The sequence below is a fragment of the Diabrotica undecimpunctata genome, chromosome 9, assembly GCF_040954645.1.
Source record: "Diabrotica undecimpunctata isolate CICGRU chromosome 9, icDiaUnde3, whole genome shotgun sequence".
In the NCBI taxonomy this organism is placed as follows: domain Eukaryota; kingdom Metazoa; phylum Arthropoda; class Insecta; order Coleoptera; family Chrysomelidae; genus Diabrotica; species Diabrotica undecimpunctata.
In genome coordinates this window covers 85,720,367-85,744,577 of record NC_092811.1, presented here as the reverse complement: position 1 = coordinate 85,744,577, position 24,211 = coordinate 85,720,367, and the positions used below count along the sequence as shown (strand labels likewise).

General features: G+C 33.2%; 1 protein-coding gene across 7 annotated transcripts in view; it reads left to right on the top strand.

Moving 5' to 3' along the window:
* Nucleotides 1-23,334, top strand: part of LOC140450217 (phospholipid-transporting ATPase ABCA3-like) — a 372,486-nt gene extending 349,152 nt beyond the window's left edge. For all 7 annotated transcript variants that reach the window (XM_072543710.1, XM_072543706.1, XM_072543707.1 and 4 more), the window contains exons 19-21: nucleotides 2,218-2,524; nucleotides 14,733-15,181; nucleotides 23,132-23,334. In XM_072543710.1, the coding sequence (XP_072399811.1) occupies nucleotides 2,218-2,524; nucleotides 14,733-15,181; nucleotides 23,132-23,170 (795 nt within the window). In that variant the 3' untranslated portion in view covers nucleotides 23,171-23,334. The remainder of the gene's footprint in view (nucleotides 1-2,217; nucleotides 2,525-14,732; nucleotides 15,182-23,131) is intronic.
* Nucleotides 23,335-24,211: the final 877 nt, after the last annotated feature.

The window sequence follows — 24,211 nt, the reverse complement described above, 5'->3', positions numbered from 1 at the left end:
ATTTGGTATCCTTTTTTAGTTCTTACTTTTTTTATTATTTCGTCCATAATCAGGTTGAACAATAGAGGACTCAGGGACTCTTCCTATCTTATTCCATTACCAGCTTCAATAGGGTCGGTAAGTTCTTCTTTTACTTTAACTTTTATTGTGTTGTTTTGGTAGATATTTTCGATCGTTTTGATTATTCCTAGAGGTATCTTACTTGCATACAGTAAGTGGATAACGTCTTTATTTGTTATCACTTTAGTTGTTAACTTTTGTGTTGTGTTTAATAAATTAATTCCTCTATAATTTTCCGGGTCCGATTTGTCTCCCTTTTTGAAGAGAGGTATTAGGATGCTTGATTTCTATTCTTGAGGAATTCTGTTTTGTTCTGTTATCTTTTGGATTAGTTTTAATATTTGTTTGGTTAGATCTGGTCCTCCGTACTTTAGGAGTTCGTTCGGTATTCTGTCCTCTCCTGGTGATTTTTAATTTTTTAATTTTATTAATGCTTCCTTTACCTTTTCCTCCTCAGTATTTATTTCTTCGTTTGTCGTCACCTTTGGTATTGGTGGTTCATTATCGTCATGTTTAGGCAAATAGGGATAGAAAGTAGTCTACGCATGTTTCCTTCTTAATGTGTTTTGTTTTTATTAGTTCGTTCATCTCTTTTCTTTGTCCTCTGATCATTCTCCATATTTCTTTTTGTGTTCCGTAGAAATCGTGTTCCATCTGTTTTGAAAAACTCTGCAAGTGTTACTTTTTTTATTTGTCTAACTAAAGTATTTGTTTTATTTCTGATTCGTTTATAGTGGTTATATGCCTGTTGTGTTTGTTGTGTTCTGTATTGTAAAAAGGCTTTCTTCTTTTCTTCACATTTTGTCTTCACTTCCTCTCTAAACATTGGTGTCTTCTTTTTTGATATGTTAGTGTTCGTTACTTTGCTCTCTCCAAGTGATTCTGTTGCTGCGTTAATTATGTTATTTCTGAGTTTTTTCCAGCTTTCGTCGATGTTATCGTTTTCCAATATTTCATTATCAGCGATCTTCTCTGATATTCTTTTCCTGTAAAAATATTCCGTGGATTCCGTATTTAGTCATTCGACTTTGATTTATGTTTTTGTTGGCGCCACTTTCTTGGGTGCGAAGTATTTCAGGATGATTCTTATTTTACATAATACTAGGCTATGGTCACTACCTAGATCTGCTGAGTTGAGGCATCTTACGTTAATTATTTTCGATGGATGTATATCTCTGGTGGTTATAACATAATCTATCATAGATCTTTGTCCACGGGTGTTATTAAATGTATATTTGTGTTGGTCGTTGTGGTCAAAAAATGTGTTGTTAATTCTTAGTTCGTCATTCGTGCGGAAGTTGATCATCAGTTCTCCATTTTCGTTTTTAACATTCTCGTTATGTTTTTGTTTAATGCCGGTTATTACTTGATTGCCTATTCGAGCGTTAAAATTCCCCAATATTATCATCTTTTCTCTGATTTGATCTACTAATTGTTGTAATTGGTCATAAAATAATGTGTTTAATGCCGGTTATCACTTGATTGGCTATTCGAGCGTTAAAATTAGATTAACATAGATTAGTATGTATTCACCTAATTTTGATTGACCTTTTCCTTTCTTTTTTGTTTCTTATGAAGCACAAATGTCTATTTTTTTCTCTTTCAGCACTTGGGTTATTTCTTGGTCCCTTGAGTTGAGTGATCTGATATTCCAAGTAGTAATTCTCATCTGGGTTTTGGATGTTTTTCGCTTGTCCTTATTTCTTGCCGTAGTCGTCTTCCATCAATCCGGTTCTTAGGCTGTACATTGTTTCTTTGAGCAGTATTTGTTTTTACGATTGGTAGGTTGCTAACCTTGCCAATCACCCTCCACATTTTATCCGGGTTTGGGACCGGCTGTGGTAATCGCAGAGCTACTCAATCCACCCCGCAATCACCCCAGGCAGTGTTTAGTTTAAAACTAAAATAAATAATCTATACTGTGCCAGGCTGTGGGATCTGATTGTTTTATTGGTCTGTTTATTTTCAATAAAAACCTTTTATTCTTCGCAACAATAACAAGTTTTTTTTAAAGAAAGACATATTAGTTTGAAATATATGGTGATTTTATATGAGTTTGGTTGTGATTATCTTTCGATTTTAAACTCTGTTTCAATGTCTATTTTTTTTCTTTTTGTGTTTTAGGTGAATGGTTCTAAGATATATTTTGTGTTTTAGATGAATGGTAAGAGTATCAAACAACATTTGGAAGAAGTTCAAAAAACAATCGGATATTGTCCTCAGTTTGATGCCTTACTCGACGACATGACAGCAGAAGAGTCGATTATTATGTTTGCTATGCTAAGAGGTTTACCATTTAGAGATACTTTTAACATAGCTGAATATTTGTCTAGAGAATTCGATTTTACCAGACATTTAAAAAAGAAGGTAAAAGAACTAAGCGGTGGAAACAAGAGAAAATTAAGTACAGCGATTGCGTTGATTGGGGATCCTCCTTTATTATATCTAGATGAACCAACTACCGGTAAGTTAATATAAGTAAATAAGATATGATCAGATTCATTATTTAACCCATTAACAGCCAAAGATGCGTCTACGCACCCTTTTAATTTTTATTTTTTTTACATACTGCTAAAATACTTAGTATTCTGACAAGTATTCACAAATATTCTAGCATGTTTGTTTTATCTTTATCACCACATGTACTTGATTTTAGATAAAAAAACTGTTTTATAATTAGTGAAACTAACACGATTTTTAAACTGTTTGACATCATGAAGACAATAATTTTTTATCGACTTTTTGACCCAACGAAGATATATGTTATGATAATATAGCTTCAAAATACTATTACGCTTCATTCTAAATTGCATACTTGGATGAAACTTGGCCTGGAATTTTCCAATTTTGATTTAAATATTGAGGGTGCGCGTTCGCACCCTTGGCACATAACGGCATCAGTGATTAATGACCATCGCGACATCAACATCAACCGTCGGTCAGTTTGTCAGTTACATCTGTACTGCAATTATTGCAGGCATGTGTAATAGCTTCTCATTACTGTGAGGTGGTTTATATTACCTACATAAATAATAACTAAAAATATTTGTTTGTTGCACATAAGCGAATATTCAAAGTGATCTAAAAGTGAGTTGTCAACTTTTTTTGTTTCAAAATTATCTGCTGAAATTCGGTTTTTTTTTATCACAGTCAATATAAGTCAACCAAGTACTTCTGGAATGTCGTTGAGCCAGAGCCAGAAGAGACCATTCAGACCTTTGACTGCACAAGAGATGTATGATCGAACACGACCTTTGACTACTAAGGAATTAATTTCATGTCTTCAGAAGATTCAGATATAGAGAATGCAGATGAAGTAGAAGTTACATATATCCCTCCTAATGTTGATGAAATTACTGATGGCGAAGACCTAAATGATAACCTCATTCAAGAATATTATATTGATGCAGAAATTGCTGGAACATATATGAAATTTACGTTCCGACAGCAAGTTATTCTAAAGAAGATGATATCCCACTCAGTAAAATTAGCAATAAAATGCGAAAAACTAATCAAAATAAATCGAAAATTTTACCAAAAGGAAAAACAAACACCACTCCAGCATTCTCGACTCATCCTGACATAAATAACAATCGTTTATTAGAGAACATCAAAGCCAGCCATGGAGGAAAGTCGCCCATCCAAATATTTTCATTATTTTTCGATGATGAAGTCACAAGCCAGATTATACATTTTTCAAATACTTATGTAGCACAAAACAATCGTCACAAATTCGATTTGAATGAAGCTGAACTAACACGCTTTATCGGTATCTGCATATTATCGGATTATCATACTTTGCTACAATGTGACATGTCGATAAAGGTCGAAAGATAAAGATAAGGAAGTAGCCATTGTGAGGGAAACCTTTTCTAGAAATAAATTTCGATCAATTAAACAAAATATTCAGTTGTCTGATTATACTTAATTAGTCAAAGATAATAAATTTGCTAAACTTACTCTTATCTTTCAAATAATGAATATAAATTTTTTACAATTTGGTATACCTATTCGAACATAACCTTTCAATAGACGAGGAAATGGTACCATATTTTGGACGTCATTCCTGCAAGATGTTCATTCGGGGTGTTTAAATTATGGTGTCTTTGTTCACATAGAGGTTATTTATACAAATTCATACCATATGGAGGAACACAACATAATAATTTTGATTCTTGTAATAGTTTGGGAACGAAGGTAGTTTTACAGTTACTTTCTGAAGTTGATAAACGCCAAGAGCATCGAGTCTTTTTCGACAATTTCTTTTCCTTTTATGCTCTTTTACGACACTGCAGGATCTAGGCTTCTTTGCCACATGTACTATGAGAAAAAACCGCACTGCAAAGTGTCCATTACAGAATAGCAAAATGTTCAAATAGGGAACATTCGAGTCTGCATTTGATACTGTGTCTAAAGTTTTACTCGTGAGATGGAATAATAATTCCGCTGTTACGGTAATAGTGCTGTTAAGAAATACCTGCACATTACTACCTCTTGTTCAAATAGAACGATACAGTCGGAATGAAATACAAAAATATTCTCGTATCTCAGCCTAATGTAGTAGCCGAATACAATATTTTTATGGATGGTGTGGATTTGCACGATAATGGCATTGCTAATTACCAAATCAGAATAAGAGGAAAGAAATGGTGGTGACCTCTATTTATGAATCTTATTGATAGCACAGTCGTAAATAGCTGGAAGATTTGCAATATTGCAAATGATAGTGAAATGTCACAATTACAATTTCGATCACTTCAAATATTATTGTTTTTCATTGCTTGGCCATTAATGGGTTAATGTAGTTTTAACTTTATTTACTGTAATATTATTAGATTTTGATTAATGTGGAGACTTTGCTCAAAGGTTGGCTGTCGCAAAATTGTCGCAAATAGTCGAAGGAAGGTAGTTATTTTATAAGAGGGTTCAGATGTTTGGCTGAATAATTTTTAAGAATATAACATTGTAACTATTCCAAAAATTGTGTAGGTCTTAGTTCGAGTATTTCAAAATCCTTTAACGTGAATTAATTTTGTTTTAATACTTTTATTAGACTCTATATAAAGTTAAGATTTTCTGGGACTTTTAAGTTAAGATCGTATTTAAGTCGCTACAAACAATTACTGTTTTCCAAACTTCGTTTTAGTTAATATATTCGATTGGATCTCAGTCCATCAGAAGGAAAAAATATACTTAACACTTTTGTGTATTTCACTAATATTCCTTCTGTTGGAACTTTCGGTTTACAAAATCAGGATATACGATAGGATCTAGAATTTTCGTGTTTCCTGTGGGGGGAGGGGGTTTGTTTTAGCACCGAAATTTTTTTTATGCTACCTCCATTTTGAGTCCTTAAAACGTGTGAGTAAGAGTGTCTGAATAGTGCCCTGAGGGGGGGGGTTAACCCCTAATACCCCCCTTGGGTACGTCACTGATAAAGATTACTCTTTAAGAGTAATTAATCTAGCTCCCGAAAAAATTTTTTAATTAAATTAACTTATTACATTATATTTCAATTTGTAAAAGTAGATCAGAAAGTTCTATCTTTTCTTTAGTTCAGTATTTCCTGGTTTTTGATCTGATTTATGGTTATCTGCTACTTCTCAGTTCAATCTCAATTTCTTTATTTCTTAATTGATATGACCTATTAGTTTCATATTCTTGTTTGTTTTCTCGCAGTTTGTTAATGTTATTATTATCTGACTTATTTTGTTTTATTTTCATTACTTAAATAGTGTTCACTTCCTATTTCTGGATCCCTTCTAACTTTTGTGTCTATTATGTTTCTCCTGTTATTTTTTCTACTAACATATAATCAATTATCGATTTCTCTTCTCTACTTTTAACTTCTCTTGCGTACTTGTAGATATTTTTGTGTTCAAAAAATGTATTGGTTATTACTAAATTATGCATCATACAGAAGTATAGCATTCGTATGTCATTATTATTTCGTGCTGTTTCTCTATATTTTTCTCTTAACATTCCTAGTTATTTGCGCCTCTTCTGCTATTGAGGTTACCTACTAAATATATATTTCCTTTTGCTTGTTCCGTTGCAAATGCTAATTCTTTTTTATCCTTATTATAAGCCAAGTCGTCATCGTTTGGGCCATAGACAATAATTTTAATATTTCCGCTTCTCTCTTGTTTTTTTTATTAGGTACATTTAAAGATACTAAAATTTAAAATGCTATTCATTATCCACCAGCTTTTCGTCAATCGATGGAACCTAACTTTAAAAAACCTTTTACAGCATGGGATCTTTCGTAAATAACCATAAGTAACGAGATGCAGTTACCGATGCAAAACGTTCACTATCACTCTCATTTAAAATCATAACATTAATTCGATGAAAAGTCGTATGTATTCAGTTATTCGCCTCCCGACTATATAGAAATATTTCTATTGAAGATCATACATTAAAAATTCTCTTGCATTAAAAACTAAGTTCTCAAAATCGCTGCACTTGTAACCAATATTTCTTTTAGTATTTTGTTGTGTATTAATAAAACAAGTAGTTGAGGAGAACACCATTTAAGTCTACTGGCCGCCTTGTCACAACAGCCCTTCTTGACATATTACCAACCTAAGGAATATCTGACTCTAGCATGGGTACCAAAATACATAACATTTTCTCCTTTCATAAAATAATTTATATTTGCATAAAAATCTAAACTTATGTTTACAAATCCAACCTTTGAGGTGTTTGCCTTATACGACTGCTACGTCGTACAAGCACCTCTGGTTGGTTTTGCACAGTAGAACTGTCATTTGCATTTTGGTTACCTATGTCTGTAACTACCGTTTGTGGTACATTATTATCTAATGATGTATTGTACGGTGTGGACCAATCAACCTTCTCAGGTAATACACTTTTATTATTAGTAGCATCATCAGTTATATGTGAATAGGATTTTCTATCTATAATATTTTCATTGTTCTCAACATATTTTCTTAAACTATTAACATGTTTATATAACTTTTTATCTTCCACCTTAACTAAATATGTCACAGCGCTAATGTGTTCCAATATTTCTCTTTTCCACTTTTCACTACACAATGGGCATAAACTCCCCACTAACACTTTATCACCAGCCGAAAACAAGGGTACCTGCACATTTGACAATTTTCTTCAATAAAAAGTTCATTGCGTTTATTATAATATGTTTTAAATTCACTGCCAACTTTATTTGGCCAACCTGTTTTGACATAATCTATTACGTTCGTTAGTACTGGGTCTTTACTGGATACCTTGACAATGTCCTTATAATTAATTGGTAATTCATCTGTTAAGTTAAAGGCGTTAACTCCACTATCAACTTCAGTAGAATCATTTAAGGGTAATCTGGATAACATATCTACTTCAAAAAGTTGTGAGCCTCTTCTATCTCATAATTTTAAGCTGATAATATAATATTCCAACAAATAATTCCGGAAGCTGACATAACTTAAATATTTTTATTTGGATTAAATATAATTTTTAATGGTTGATGATAAGATACCAGAGTAAATGATCTACCGTATATATATTTATGAAATTTTTTTACACTAAATAAAATCACCAAAGCTTCCCTTTCCAATTGTGAATAATTCTGTTTAGCTTTTGATAACGAACTAGCAGCATACCATATTGCTTTTTCTACACCATGTTCCCTATGACTGAGAACACTACTTACTCCATAGGAACTTGCATCGCAAGAAATAACTATTGGTTTATTTGGATCATAATGTGTTAAAATTCGGTTACTGTTAATCAACTGCTTACTAAGCATGAAAGCCTTTTGTGCCTCATGATTCAACTTAAATTCTACATCCTTTTCCAATAATTTATACAGAGGGTGTAACTGAGATGACAACATTGGAATGAATTTGTTATAATAGTTAAGTCCTAAATAGGTTCTTAACTGAGTACTATTTTTCTGTTCTGTTCTATTGGGCTTTGGCAATGGGCAATAAATCCTGACATCTCCGGTTTTCTTGGGTACTATAACAATGGGTGATACCCACTCACTAAAAGTAACTGGTTTTAATATACCCACTTGCACCATTTGTTTAAGTTTTCGCTCCACTTTTGGTAACAACGCAAATGGCATATCATATGCTTTTTTTACAATAGGTACTACATTATACTATATATTGAACTTAATTTCAAATTTCTTTATGGAAGCACATACATTTTTATCAAAAACATTCTTAAATTTATCCTGTAATAGCCTAATTAACTTCAATTTTTCTGACAAATTCAGATATTTAATAGAAAAACTATTTTGTCAATCTGGAAATAATATATTTAACCCGTAACTACTACCGACAGGGTCAGCGTGACCCATCAATAGTTTTAAACCGCCCTACCCATTTAAGTTTGATAGTGGGGGAGCTGTCTGTCCACCTATTCTCTGGCTAGTTAGTATTTTATAAAAAGGCAAAGTGAGTAGTTTTGTTGATCGTGTCAAATTCGAAATAATTACGTATACTATAAATTCAATAGGATTGTCAGGTTATCGCTTAGAAATGATAGATCTTCGAGGGGTCCGAGATGAGAGACGCGTGTAGTTCAATGGTGGCGTGTATATTTTTAAAATAAGGAAAATAATAGGAAACTTGCACATAAAAATATGTTTGCGTCCACGGTAAAATTGTTAATTTATGTTAAATATATTTTGTTAAAATGTTATGTAAAAATATTATATTCAAAATATTACGTCTTAATAATTAATTGTATACTTTTGTACCTTACTGTGTCGAGGTGCTAAATTATATTATATTTTAAATCCAAAACGTTCTCCCTTATAATAACGAAATGTCACGAATATACTTATGGTTCGTAATGATTTGTAATAAACAAAACCTATCATTTATAAATATCTTAAATTCATAACAAACAAGAAAGAAAATAACTTAAAAATATAAACGAAACTTTTAGTAGTAAACGTAAGAATAACTAATAACTATTGTATCGCCTTGCATTTCCCCAATAGAATATCTTCCACTGCTTTTTATAAAATTTTCCGTTAAGACATCAAACTGTAGATGAATTGTCAGATTAACCTTTTGAAAAACCCTCGTTAGTCATAATATACGTTTTAAACTAAACACGACGTAGCATTCAAATTGAGCAATTTCCAAGAACACAAATATAATACCTGGAAATTTCCAATTAAATACGATTAAAATGGAAATAATAGAATTCCCGAAACAACCTTGTTTTTTCTTTTGAACTTTTATTTACAATCAATTTCTACATGAGACTTTAAAGTAAATGTGAATGAATTTGTAAATAGGTAATAGTTTCGAAATAACTTAGTCGCATTGTGATCAACTTTGAGATCGGTAGAATGTACAATATTTTTTTTTAAATAACATTCCTATCCACATATAAATACCAACTTCTTTACAGAAAATAATAATTCTAGACCCAGCAACCTAATCTACACTACAATTGTGAAAAACAAACTTGCCATAATAATAATAATATAGTTATTAGGTACATATCTACTTAGAAAATTATAACCAGGTAGGACGAAGGATCTCACAGGTAGTCTCCGAATGTAGCAACAAAAAATCTCTAGAACTGTACCTATTAGTTATTATTTTAAAGAAATATTTTTATTCTGAATCACTTCTTGTTGTTAATTCACTATCACTACTGTCTTCTCCTGGAGTAATGATAATGGGCTCGATAAGAACATCAACACGCTTGTCTACGTCCCACATTTTATCTTCTTTCTGTGTATGTTTAATGTATGACTGCCAGTTGGAAGCGGTTATATTTTGTATGGCTTGGTCTAATAATAATTTGACATCTTTTAATTTAAAGGTTGTATTCTTTTGCGCTACCTCATTTTTTATTTGTGCTCATATTAGCTCGATGGGATTCAATTCACAATGATACGGTGGAGTTCTTAATACGGTGATGCCATGCTCGCGTGCCATTTCGTCTACTGCAAATCTGATGTATGAACTCTTATGTTCGCGCACTATATCAAGTAATTGAACCTTTATTATGGATTCATCAAAATCTATATTTTTACTTCTTAACCAATCTATTATATCTGCTTTTCGAGATGCAGAAGTCGGTATTTTTTCCATACGACGGCTGTGATAAGGTGCATTGTCCATTATAATTACCGAACCAGGATCTACAAGAGTCAGTATAGACGAAAACCACTTTTCAAACACATCCGAATTCATATCCTCATGATAATAGCCCGTTTTGATTGAGGTAAACACATTTAAACCATCTTGTAAAGAACCTGAATCACTTCCAATGTGCGTTATAATGAGACGTCTTCCTTCGCCCGAGGGTGCTTTTAAGCCGGATGAAAGTCCCTCAATGAAAGCCTGTCGCGCACTGTTAATATTCAAGTCTTGCTATACTTTGGATTTCGTATGACCCTCATTCAACCACGTTTCGTCCGTATAATAAATTTTTTTACCAAGTCGCCTAAAATCACGAATTTTTTGCAAAAATTTTCTCCGTCATATCACTAATTCGTCTCTCTCGATCAACAAACTTTTCCGATTTCTCTTCACATACCGAAAGTCCATTTCATATAAAGTTCTTTGTAATACTCTCATGGATATTTTATTTAAAGTATCATCTGCGTCTGCATTAACTTCTCGTTGAATAGCCTTTAACGTGGACAGTTCGTTCCTAAAATAAAATCTATGAACTTTTCTTCGGATTATACTTTTTGTACTATCGTCCAATACAATTTTTGCACGTCCTTTATGGGTTGGTTTGTGTATAGGTTTGTTACCTTGAATTATTCAGAAAACCGTACGACCCGATACTTTCGTTAAATCTCCAGACAATGCCGCGACGTCCTCTATAAGCATATCTGGATATCTTCTACGCAATCCCTCATAAACCGATTTTATCATTTGCTTTTCTCTTACAGATAACCACCTTTTTTTATTTTGTTTATTAACAGATATACTGCACGTTGATTTTGATGCCATGATGTTACCCGACGGTACGCTCATGAAATACTACCACCCACCAGATTTAATGGTTATTTGTGGGTGAGTTTTTACAATGTTGCCGTATTGCATTAAGAATATTACTTTCGAAAAGAAATAACGGTGTCCGCCTGCCTCTCTATTGGCATTCAGGGTATACCTCAATGGCACGGATAAGCTGCAAGCGGTACTAAATAATAAATTTCGCAACAAGGCGAGTGTACCTTCTCTAGTTCGGACTTTCAACAGATGTAACCGTCAAAAATGATAATTGAGAAGTGGTTTTGTGTGCTAATAAAGAAATAAATATATAGCCGCTTACCACCGAGTGTTAACGAACTACAAAATGTCTGCCCTGACAATCCTATTGAATTTATAGTATAGTTGGGTCACGGTGACCCGTCTATAGTATTTAAGTAACATAATATTTTTTGGTTATAAAGGTATGTACCTATTTTTATTATTATATATATATATATATATATATATTTATATATATATATATATATATATATATATATATATATATATATATATTATTATGTTAACGGCTTGAATAATTTAAATATTTATATCATTTGCTTAATACACATTTTTTGTTTTAGATAAAATGGCTTCTTCAAGTAAGCATTTAACTTTGTCTGAGATGGAAGACATTCTAAACAGTGAAGAGTTTTGGAAAGATTTGGAAGATGCCGATGAAACGACAGATACTCTCTAAGAAGTAGAAAATAAGGAGCAAGCTGCACACAAATTATTTAACTATTCAGGTGAAAGTGACAGCGATGAAATAGACAATGAAATTTACAGTGAACACGACTCTGATAGTGAATTTGAGGTTGAACTATTGCATGAAGACACCTTAGACAGAGATGATGCCACGAATAACGCTTCAAGTAACAAAACAGCTACTTTGAACATTTCAAAATTAGCTTGGTATGGAAAAGATTCTACAAAATGGGCAAAACAATCGCCAAAAAGGTCCAAAGTAAAATCTCATAACATTATAAGAGTTTTATCAGGACTGAAAGGTTCTACCCGTCAGAATCCACCACTGTGTCCTAAAGAAGCTTGAAAATTATTAATAACTGATGACATGTTGGAAATTATTGTTGAACATACCAACACAAGAATTGACTTAGTATCCTCAAATTACGCTACATTCAAACGACGTAAAAACTCTCTCTCTCAAAATTTGCCCCAACTTTCATTGAAAGAACAGATAAAATTGAGATAGAAGCTTTTATTGGACTTTTATTTATGCAAGGTATATTTAAGTCTAACCATGAAGATTTAAAATCATTATGGGCAACAGATGGTACAGGGAGAGATCTGTTTAGATGTTCGATGTCACTTGCACGATTCTTATTTTTGCTAAGCTGTTTAAGATTCGACAATCATCTTACAAGGTCTGAAAGGGTCAAAAAACTCCCAACAGAACTATGTTCCAGGTCCTCACGTAACAGTAGATGAAATGCTGGTACCATTCAGGGGAAGGTGTGCATTTAGAATGTACATACCTAATAAACCTGCGAAATATGGTATAAAAGTGCAGATCTTAGCCGATTCCCAAACACACTACATATATAACGCGAAGGTCTATACAGGAAAAATTCTCCAACAGAAACAAAAATTGCTATTTTCACATCCAACTGAGGTTGTTCTTCGAATGATAAAATGTATTGAAAATTCCAACCGTAATGTCACTGGAGATAACTGGTACACATCAATGGAATTAACCAACGAGTTAAGAAAACGAGGAATTACATATGTAGGTACAGTGAAGAAAAATAAAAGAATGATTCCTTCAGAATTTATGGCCGACAGAAAGAGACCTGCTAGTTCTTCAGAGTTCGGATTTACATCAGACAATACTCTGGTATCATATGTCCCAAAAAAGGGAAAATCTGTTGTTTTAATATCATCAATGCATCACGACAGTACTGTTGATCAGAGCACTGGGTAACCCGAAATAATTATGTTTTATAACCAAACCAAAGCAGGTGTAGATGCTTTGGACGAAAAATGTGCAACATATTCCACTTCTCGAAGGACCCGTCGATGGCCTATGGCAATTTTTCACTGTATTTTAAATGTGTCTAATGTAAACAGCCGAATAATATATCAGTTTTCCCGAGGAAAAGAAATATCCCGTTACAATTTTTTAAAAGAACTAGGCATTGCACTGTACACGCCACATACGAAGAAAAGACTTTACAACGTAAATGTACCCCGGAAACTTCGATGTCTCGCAGCGAATATCCTTGGAGTAGATATAGATGATACACCTGCACCATTGCCAATACAGAATATATCTAAAAGGAAGAGATGCGCAATTTGTCCCGGAAAAAAAGACCGGAAAACAAATACATACTGTTTTGTGTGAAAATTACCTATATGTTTACAATGTGCTCTAAAAATATGCCCAAATTGTAAATAGGAATTTATTTTACATTAAATTAGTTTACCGTTATATAAAAAAGTGTTTATGACTTAAAATAAATGTATTAGCTAATGTTTTTTCTTTATTTCAGAATTTTAAAACTGGGTCACAGTGACCCGTCAATAGCAGCTGCGAGATAACTTTTTGTCGGTAGCAGTTACGGGTTAACCAATTCCTACCAAGTAAAGGAACAAATTCCATGTCTGATTCAATGACTGTTAAATTCAAATTAAATTTATCCTTTGTATTACATACACAGACCCTACAGTTTCCTATTGGTACTATATTTTGACCTGAAACTGAATTTAATTTGAATGAAACTTTATTTAGAGGTACATTTAATAAATCAACAAACATTTTGTGGGCCATTACAGTCTTACAAGCACCTGTATCGACTTTAAACTGTATTCCTACTCCATTAACTATTAACCTCACTTGATGAGCTGAATTATCATTGTTACATACCTGATTTAAAACATATTTACCTCTTCAAACTGATCTGCACTAGATACACTAGAAACTATGTCATCTGGATTTTGTTCACCAATGTTGGCTAATTTGGACATAGACACTATTTACACTAGTTTCTCCAGACAAATTTCGGCCAATTCTGCTGCTTGAGCAGCTTTACACGCACTTTAAAATGTCAATTTTTTATCTGCTAATAGTTTCTGTTGAATATTTTTCGATCTTAACCCACACACAAACCTATCTCGTAATGCTTCATCCAAAAATTGCTTTTCTCATATGAAAGCTCACCTGGGCTTTTAGGTGGCGATAAATTTTTCACTGTCTGATACACATTAAAACCCGCTAGCGTGATAAACATTGAGACTTTTGTTCCTTCCGTTACTTTGTTCACTGCCAAAAAATGCTCCATTCATTCCAGGTATATCTCGAATTCTTCAGCTTTCCCGCCGAATGCTTTTATATTGCCGATTAACACCATTTTCTATAAACTTCCGAATTCACCCTGCACAAACTATATTATCCTTGTCGCCAGAATGTTGTGTATTAATAAAACAAGTAGATGAGGAGAATACCGTTTAATCAATATTAAATTGAAACCGTACAACTAACAGTAACAACTAAACTTCTAAGTCTACTGGCTGCATGTCACAACAGCCCTTCTTGACATATTACCAACCTAAGGAATATCTGACACTAGCATGAGTACCAAAATACATATTTTTATATAGTTATTGTTATAATATTATATTTATTTTACTATTTTTAAACAACCTACTTAGTTTTCTATTTATTTTTAGGTATGGATCCTGCTACGAAACGCCATCTCTGGAATGCCCTCTGTAAAATTCGAGACAAAGGTAAATGTATAGTTCTTACATCGCATAGCATGGAAGAGTGTGAAGCCCTCTGTACCCGAATAGCCATAATGGTAAACGGAAATTTCAAATGTCTCGGATCTACGCAGCATCTCAAACACAAATTCGCCGAAGGATATACTCTGACGATAAAACTAAAGAAAATCTCAGATAGTTCCAGCGAAGGACTCTCAGAAACTGAACCTATAGAAAAATTCATTAGCCAAAGTTTCCCTGGGGCGCAGCTTCGGGAGAGACACCAGGAGTTATTAAATTATTATATTACTGATAAGTCGGTGCCTTGGTCCAAGATGTTTGGCATCTTGGAGAAGGGAAAGAGAAGTGATCTCAATATAGAAGACTATTCATTAGGACAATGTAGTTTAGAACAGGTAAGAGATACATCTATAAAGATATCACAAAAGTTGTTTTAAAGCTATAGAATTATTTAAAAGTATTAATAATTTAACTGTACCAAGAGATATTAGTTTTGCCAATATCTTATTCTTATTGCAATCTGTTCTAAAGTAAATAATGTATTTAATTTAAACAATAAGCAATGTTTACATATTCCATTGCACTTCATTGGGACTGAGTTAAATGCATCTAAAACAAGTGTAATAAACAATGTAGGGGATAAATATTATAAATATATACAAATTGATTTGGAAGGGCGTAATGCTTGGTATTTAAGAGTTGGCGTAAAGACTTATGAGCTCTGCTGATCCATTTTAGCGGGAATTACTGCGACTTTTCTTAGTTTTCTTGTTATCTGTCTCTTCCTTCACAAGTTCTTATGTGTTTTTGCCCTATTGGTGATTAACAGAGTTCGGATTTAAAAGTATAAAAAAATGTTTATTATACAAAAGCTGCTTTTGTAAACACTATGTTGTTTTCTATTGATTTATTTTTAATTGAAATGGGTGTTTGATTCTCTTTCAAGCCTTTTTGGTTTTACTACATACATCGGTACTAGATTTTGCAATGACACATTTTTGATATTGTACTATACACAATTCATCATCCCATCCTACAAAATATAAATTGTCCGTTGTCTAATAAACAAGTGGTTTTGTTGCGGCGATGAGCGTATGTAAATGAAAACAATTATTGTTAGAATACCTGCTAGCAGAAGAAAGAAAAGACGAAGAAATTTTAGAAATGTTTCAAGTGTTCCAAGATTAAAAAAACATGCAATATTTAAAAGAAAACAAAAAGGAGAATACTTCAAAATTTTGATAAACAACCATTTATTAGGAGATGATGTTAAGTGTCCACAGTTCTTCCGTTTGATTCTGTGTTAAGTTTAGTACACAGGATATGAAAAAGTTGTCTACAAACTGTATTTCGTATCCAATGTCTCCAGAAGAGAATCTCTTAAAGAAAAAACTGTCAAAATCACATACACAAACCACTATCGTCGCTCAGCGTTTGTGACTGTGTCTGCTCTTGGACCAGTGGCCAACGATCGACGATAGCGCCTCCAGCGACTGACGCTTCAGTCAAAACAGCAACTTAACAGACCCCGCAAGTGGTACACCGCAATCCCCGCTCGGCGATGATCGCTTCTCGATGATCGCAACAGACGCTCCAGTAAAAACTTATCTTAGCATAGCATGTTATTTAGATTAATAGAAATTCCGATGTCAAAATACAACTTGGAGATAGAATTAAATATCATTAAGCAAATAACAGTAAACAATGGGTACAACGAACAAACAATTAATAAAATTTTAAATCAAAAACTTCATAAGAAAGCTCTGAAATTAGTATTTCCACCACCAGAGAAAAAACCCAGTACCTTCTGCTTGATTACATATACAGAAAAGACATCAACAAAAATAGTCAAATACTATATAAACTTAAATGTGGTTTACATCTGTCAAATTGGTAGAACTTTTAACAATCGTACACTGCTACACTGTACAATCTGCTACACCTGACCGAACAAAAGAGGGTACAAAATGAAATTAAGTCCAGAAAGTGGGGTTGGATCGGTCACACACTCCGAAAAAATAGTTGCAGTATCGCAAAGACTGCCCTAGAGTGGAATCCCCAAGGGAAAAGAAAAAGAGGTCGCCCAGTACAAACTTGGAGAAGATCCATCATGGACGAGATAAGAGGCCAAGGAAAGTCTTGGAATGAGGTTTATCAACTCATTAACAAGTGAAAATTGTAGCCGCATAGTGATGGCAACGCGACTTAGACCGTGTGCTAGACACGTACAGTGAATTAGGTTTGAATAAAATACTTTAAGATTTGATGCTGTTTTGATCATATATGGTAGATCGTCGAAATTCAATAATATTATTTTATTGGTGGGCACAGCCTTGAAAAGATAAAAATTTGTTTAATTTACGAATCTTAAAACTGTAGTTTTATAAACTGTATTGCTTCCAGTTCTTTTGAGAACACTAAATAACCCTTCGTCAAGATTTTTTCGTGAAGTACGTCTATGATTAAATTAGTGACGTACCTTCCACAAATATCTGTAGTCTCGTCCACAGCAAATCACTAATTGTTCCTTACTAGTGTTTTTACTTTTTTATGGTTTCCATGTAAACGCTAATTAAATTTAAATTGGTTTTATTGGAAATTAGGGTGGAAAAAAATAGACATCGATAGACAAAATATTAGCGTGTGTATTGCCTTGCTAAAAATTGTTATATTGCTTACAAAGGAACAAATATGAAGAATATATGTCTGCCGACAGTTGACATAAATATAGGACAGGCAAACTTTTATTATAGTGTTGCCATACATAAAGCTTAAAATATTAAATTGAACAAACGCGATTAACATATTTTTTGCGCATAGTACTTTCATTCCGCACATGTCTTTGACAGTACTTTTCCAAAACTTACTAACTTTTTAAAACTTTTATTTTGCAATTTATTTAGTGAAATATCACAGCCCACCGTTGCATAGCATAGATCAAAATTTAATTTCTGCTGTTAATTTATATCCCAAAGTTGATTGTAGGGATTTACATTTATTTGTAAACCTTTTTGGGGATTCTTGTAAATATATTCTTACATGTTGTACTATTTTGTATTTATGGTCGGACTGTATCTGTAATCGTATAGAGTATAGATAGTGATGATAATATCCATCCTCCGATTGGGAGATTGCACTTAAAGAACAAGATTTGTAATCAATAATAACATCGATGTAATACGCTCCTTTAAAATACCTTAGAGAATTAATACGGGGGGTTTCCTGCTCAGTTTCGTTGCCTTGCAAGACGGTGCCTAGATTCTTACGTAAATAACGGTCATTTGCACCACATCCGAATATCCATTTTTTTATATTTAAACGCCAGAGAAATTAATTTGAAAGATAATTAAAATTTTTTTATTATACTATGAAACATAATTTTACAAACTACTTATTTTTTCATTAAAAAAAAATAATTATCTTTGCAACACAAACACATGGAATTTTTCAGAGTGAGCAACACAACAAAGGTTTTATGGGTTTTATACACAATACAGTAATGACGGGATTTTTGGTCTTTTTTTCTCTAGCATCAGTAACACCTTGTCGACCTTGTCCCGATGCTATGTTAGATCCAGGTGGAACATCAGAAACGTCCAATTCAGGATATACAATTTTCATCATTTGACATGACTGAGAGTGCATATTATTTGAATTTTATATTTTCGAAGTATTAAAACTATTTACCACAGCTCCTTTTGTTTTGTTATAATGAAGTATCATTGCAGGTTTAAAGGCGTCTTTCTCGTCACCAACTTTATCATCAAAATTGTGCGTTTGCTCACCACAGTCACTTTTTCAAAAAATCACGTAAAAGCAATAAATTTTCCAGCACATTAATTATGGGCCCAGCCCTCTCACGCGGAAAAGTATCAGAACAAATGAAGCACTCTGCATCTTCTTTAACATGCGACTCTCCATCATCTTGGTCCTTCTTTTTTAAACCTGGTTTCTTGTTTGTTCCCTTTTTGCTTTCCATTAAGTGTAGCTTTATTTTTTAATTTAGGAGCTCCCTTTTCGTTCAATTGCTCCTTTTTCGTCTCTCACCTAAAGGCTGGTTCTTGTAAGGAGTGCTTGTAAGAATAACCGTACCAACAGATTTTCGTTGAATAGTGCGTCGTGGTTATGACGACTTGGGAAATGGGCAAATATCTTTCAAAAAAATAGTAAAAGAGGTCGAAGGTACAGATGCGGAGCCAGTGTTAATATACTAACAAATAACGAATGAAGAAGGCTTAATTTCTAATTCTTCAAGGTCATATCGTTGTCTGGACTGGACCACAATTTTTCTTACAAGGGGTTTGCAGAACTAGAGTTAAAGGAACTGTTATAATGTTTTCTGGTTTGTCTTGCTTTGTAACGTCAGCAGCTGCGAAATCTAAAAAAACATCTGGATTGTAAGGTACGATTCCGACTTTCTTGAAATCATTAACAGCATTTATGGGGTTGCAGGTTTTGGCGTAGGATTTATTAACAATTCTAATATTCAACAGTCTAATAGCTGTAGCCTATGTGTAGTAGGCGGAGGCAAGCATAACAAAGCTATTTCGATGACATATAAGTTCTTATTGTGAGAAAGGCGATCGTCAAGAATTAATAGCGCTGGGTCTTCTGCCGATGGTTTAACGCAAGATCTAAAATAATCCAACCAATCTGCAAACACATCTAGATTCACCCACTTAGAATCATTGCGTCTGAATGCTGCTTCTAGTGGTTCCCCATCGTTTAACTCCTCCTTCATTCTCTTTCGGGAAAAAACTAACATCGGTGGAACATATAAACCTCCCGCAGACATACAAATGACTAGAGCAGTAGATACACGTCGTTTGGCAGAGACTACTTTACCAAGTTGTTCTTCTTCTTCACGTGCCATCTCCGCGGCACTCATCACCCAGGCTGGCAATCATCATGGCTATTCTGATCTTAGATGCTGCTGCTCTGAATAGTTCAATTGATGTGCATCCGTACCATTCCCTCAAGTTACGCAACCATGAGATTCTTCTTCTTCCTACACTTCTCTTGCCCTGGATTTTCCCTTGTATAATTAATTGAAGTAGGTTGTATCTCTCATTACGCATAACATGCCCCAGGTATTGCAGCTTTCGTGTCTTGATGGTTTCCAATACTTCCATTCTTTTGTTGATTCTTCTCATGACTTCGTTGTTTGTTACATGCTCGGTCCATGATATCTTCAGGATTCTTCTATACACCCACATTTCAAATGCTTCCAACTTTTTAGCAGTCGACGCGTTAAGTGTCCATGCCTCTATCCCATAAAGCAGAGTCGAGAAAATATAGCACCTTGCCAGCCTAACTCTCAAGTCCAATTTTAGTTCTCTTGCACATAGTACCTTTCTCATTTTATTGAAGTTTGTACGTGCTTTCTCTATTCGAACTTTGATTTCTTTGGAGTAATCGTTTGTGTGATTAATTATTGTGCCAAGATAGTGGTAGTTTTCAACTTGTTCTAAAGCACTACCGTTAATTGTCAGGCTTTCACCATTATTTTGGGTTTTTGATATCCTCATAAATTTGGTTTTCTTGGTGTTTATTGATAATCCATATTCCTCTCCATACTCAACTATCTTGTTCATTAGCTTTTGGAGGTCTCGGAGGTTGTCTGTTATTATGATAGTATCGTAGTTGTTACCGACCGCTTTTGATAAGGATCTTATAGTTCTTTCCCGGTACTATACTCATTGACGTCTTATCTACATATTTTACATAATGTTACCAAGGATCGATATGTTTAAGAGAGCAATATTTACCCAAAGAATATCGAGATTTAATGAGAGCGGTGTACCTCTAGGTAAAGAAAAAAAACAAAAAAAAATTGCATGCTATGGCATGGCGGTATTGCTGGAAGAAAGGAAGAAATAATTAGCTCATATAATACCTTTCTTTTTTTATTACAGGGATATTGAACATTTTCTCTTTTGGGTTTTTGTGACCGCTGAACGATTGTGAACGATTTTGTGACCGCTGTTTTAAATGCAAATTCAAAAAGGTTACAATAAAAACAATGCAGTTAACAAATTTTTTTAAGTGGCAAGATTTCGGGTCACAAGCAGAAATTAAAAAAATAGAGCCTGACCTTACTTGGAGTAAATAAAAGAAATCGTTGCCAACAGGGGATCATTTTTTCTAAAGTACAAGTTAACAAATAACTACGATAGCGTATTTGAAATGAATTTTCTTTAAAATAAAGTTTTAAATAAAAAACTTCCCAGCTCTCAGCCAGTTACATCTCCATGTGGAGTACCGAAAAATAGAAAAGAAACCCTTATTAAAAATCTCAAAACCATAATGTCTTCAAATAGATTACAATTTTGACAAAATCTTGAGAAAGATAAGGATTCATAAGATAATTTCTTTCAATATTTATTTTTTTTGTATTAAATTTTGTTTGTTAGCGTTTATCCGGTCTAATAAATGTTGTTTTTTTTTTTATTTAATATGTAGTTTTAATAAATTATTCAAAAACTTATTTTCTTGTTGTTGTTTAATTATATTTTCGTTAACATTATCCTAAGAAAAAATCATCATCATCATTTTGACTTTACAACCCTGTGTGGGTCCTAGCCTCCCCAAGAATTTTTCTCCAGTCGTCCCTATCCATCGCCTTCCTCCGCCAAGTACGTATTTCCATATTTCTCATATCTTCATCGATGTTATCTAGGAATCTTGTTTTGGGTCTTCCTCTTCTTCTTTGACCAATAGGTCTATCAAGGAGCGTTTTTCTGGCTGGGTCGGTTTGCTCCATCCGCATTACATGGCCTACCCACCTCAGACGTCCTATCTTTATGTGTTTTACGATATCCGGTTCCTGGTATATCCTATAGAGTTCGAAGTTGTATTGTCTTCTCTAGACACCATTTTCATTTACCGCTCCATAGATGCGCCTTAGTATTTTTCTTTCGAAACATCCTAACATGTTTTCATTGCTTTTTGTTAAAGTCCAGGTTTCTGAACCATATGTTAGGACTGGGCGTATTATTGTTTTGTCGAGTTTTACTTTTGTATTTCTTGATATAACTGTAGATTTAAAAAGGAGATTAAGCCCAAAATAGCATCTATTAGCCGTGCAAATTCTGCGGTTTATCTCTGCGGTAATGACATTTTCAGTATTGACGAGCGTTCCCAGGTATACAAATTCGTTAACTGCTTCGATGACGTCATTTTCTATAACAAGTGGCCGTAGTGTTTGTGGTTGTGTGCCTACTTTCATGTATTTTGTTTTATTGGTGTTTATTATTAAACCCATTTTTGTAGCCGCTTCCTCTAATGCTACGTACGCCTCTCGTGCTGCGTTTTCCGTTCTCCCAACAATATTGATATCATCAGCATATGCGAGGATTTACACAGATTTGTTATATATTGAACCGGTAGTTGTGATTTGTGACGTACGTATTACTTTTTCCAGAGCTAGATTGAATAGTATACAGGAGAGTGGGTCTCCCTGACGTAGCCCGTTATTTGTTTTAAAAGGTTCAGTGAGTTTCCCCTGGATTCGTACTTTGCATTTAACTTTTTCAAGGGTTAGTTTGGTTAAACTTACCAACTGATTTGGTACTCCTAGGTCTATCATTGCTCTAAACAATTCTCTTCTATTTACAGAGTCGTAGGCTGCCTTGTAGTCTATAAATATGTGGTGCGTGTCTACACCGTATTTCAGTGTTTTCTCTAAAATTTGTCTCAGGGTTGAAATCTGATAAATTGTTGATTTACCACCTCTGAAACCAGCCTGGTATGGTCCTATTAAGCTAAGAAAAAATACCGCATAAATATATTATCCGTAGATGCTGTAGTTTTACTTAGCAATTCCTAATATTACTTACAATTTTTCCCAGTATCTGCCATAGTAAGCATAAAATTAGGATAAACTACTGCTCCTTTTTTAAAAAACATAGCTTATTTAAAGACTTATTGATATAAAGTAAAATCGTTTCTAACTGCATTGTTGTAACAATTTTCGCTCTTTTTAAAAGTTGCAGATTCTTTGAAGTCCGTTTACTCATTATTATTACTATTACTGCAGATGCTGTGGTTTTCCTTAGGAAGGCAGTATTAAAAGCTGCTCTACTATACAATGTATCGTCTTTTTAGCAAAGGGTTACCTAGACATAAATATTCGCCTTGAAGTATATCTGATCTGATATATATATATATATATATATATATATATATATATATATATATATATATATATATACATATGTATATATATATATATATAGAATTAAGTTTATTGTTTGCATATATATATATATATATATATATATATATATATATATATATATATATATATATATATAATTTTTTTGATAATATCAATTTTTTTGCAGGTGTTCCTGGGATTTACTAAACATGAAAATAGTACGTGATTCAGTTCCCTTAACAGATGCGTTAGTGCCTTTGCTCTGTGTTATTTTCTCATTGTGATAATATATTATTTTTAGTTGTATAAATAAGTATCTTCATTGGTGCACTACCGTTTATAGAAACCAATAAAGGATGATGTGTCAACTTTTGTTTAAAATAATGTGTTTTACTAGAGTATGATAATCTAATAAAGATATCGTCGGTTTACAAGCAAAACACACTAAGTAATTTTTTTGTTGATGACTTATTTATACCAAAAGCATTAACTACCATGCCAGATCATGTAGTAAAACCTACTTACAACAGATAACTGTTTACTGAATTATTATGATTATTAACATTTTCACTAAGTCAAAAATAAGTGTTCCTGTTTAGAAAATATACATGAAGTAAGTTGGTGGATTTTGCTTGAACCAAAATTAAAACAACGGAGCCCGATTTGCGACTTAGTGGATTTTTCTTGTTTGTGACACGTCTGAGCCTGCAGAAACAATTATACTTATATAAAATTATGATTTCACATATTTTCAGTATTACATGTATTTCAGTACAGTAAAACGTACAGTGTTAGAGTAAGTCGCAAAATGAAGCGTATGGATGAAATATTTAATATAATGAAGGAACAGCAAAGTTGTGTAGGTAAGTAAAATTGTTTCAAATTTAATAAGTTAAAAACAATTCTGAGTATGTATATTTCGAAGATGTCAAAAGCTAAATTGTTCGAAGGAACAAAATTTAGTGTTATTAAGATTGATTTAAAAAGTCACATTCTTCTATCAGTAGCCCCTTTGTTCGGGTTATAATTTAACGGATAGTAAATATAGCTATATTGAAAAGATAGAATCGTTACACTGCAAAAATTACAAATAATATTGATCCATGATACTTTAAGTTATAGTCGTTAATAAATAAAGTTAGGATCTTTACACTGTAAAAATTATATATAATAATGATCCATTCTACTTTAATATAACCAAAGTTTTTGTTTCCTTCAGAAACCACTACGCAGATCTGCTTAAAAGTTTACAATAGTATTAAAAGTT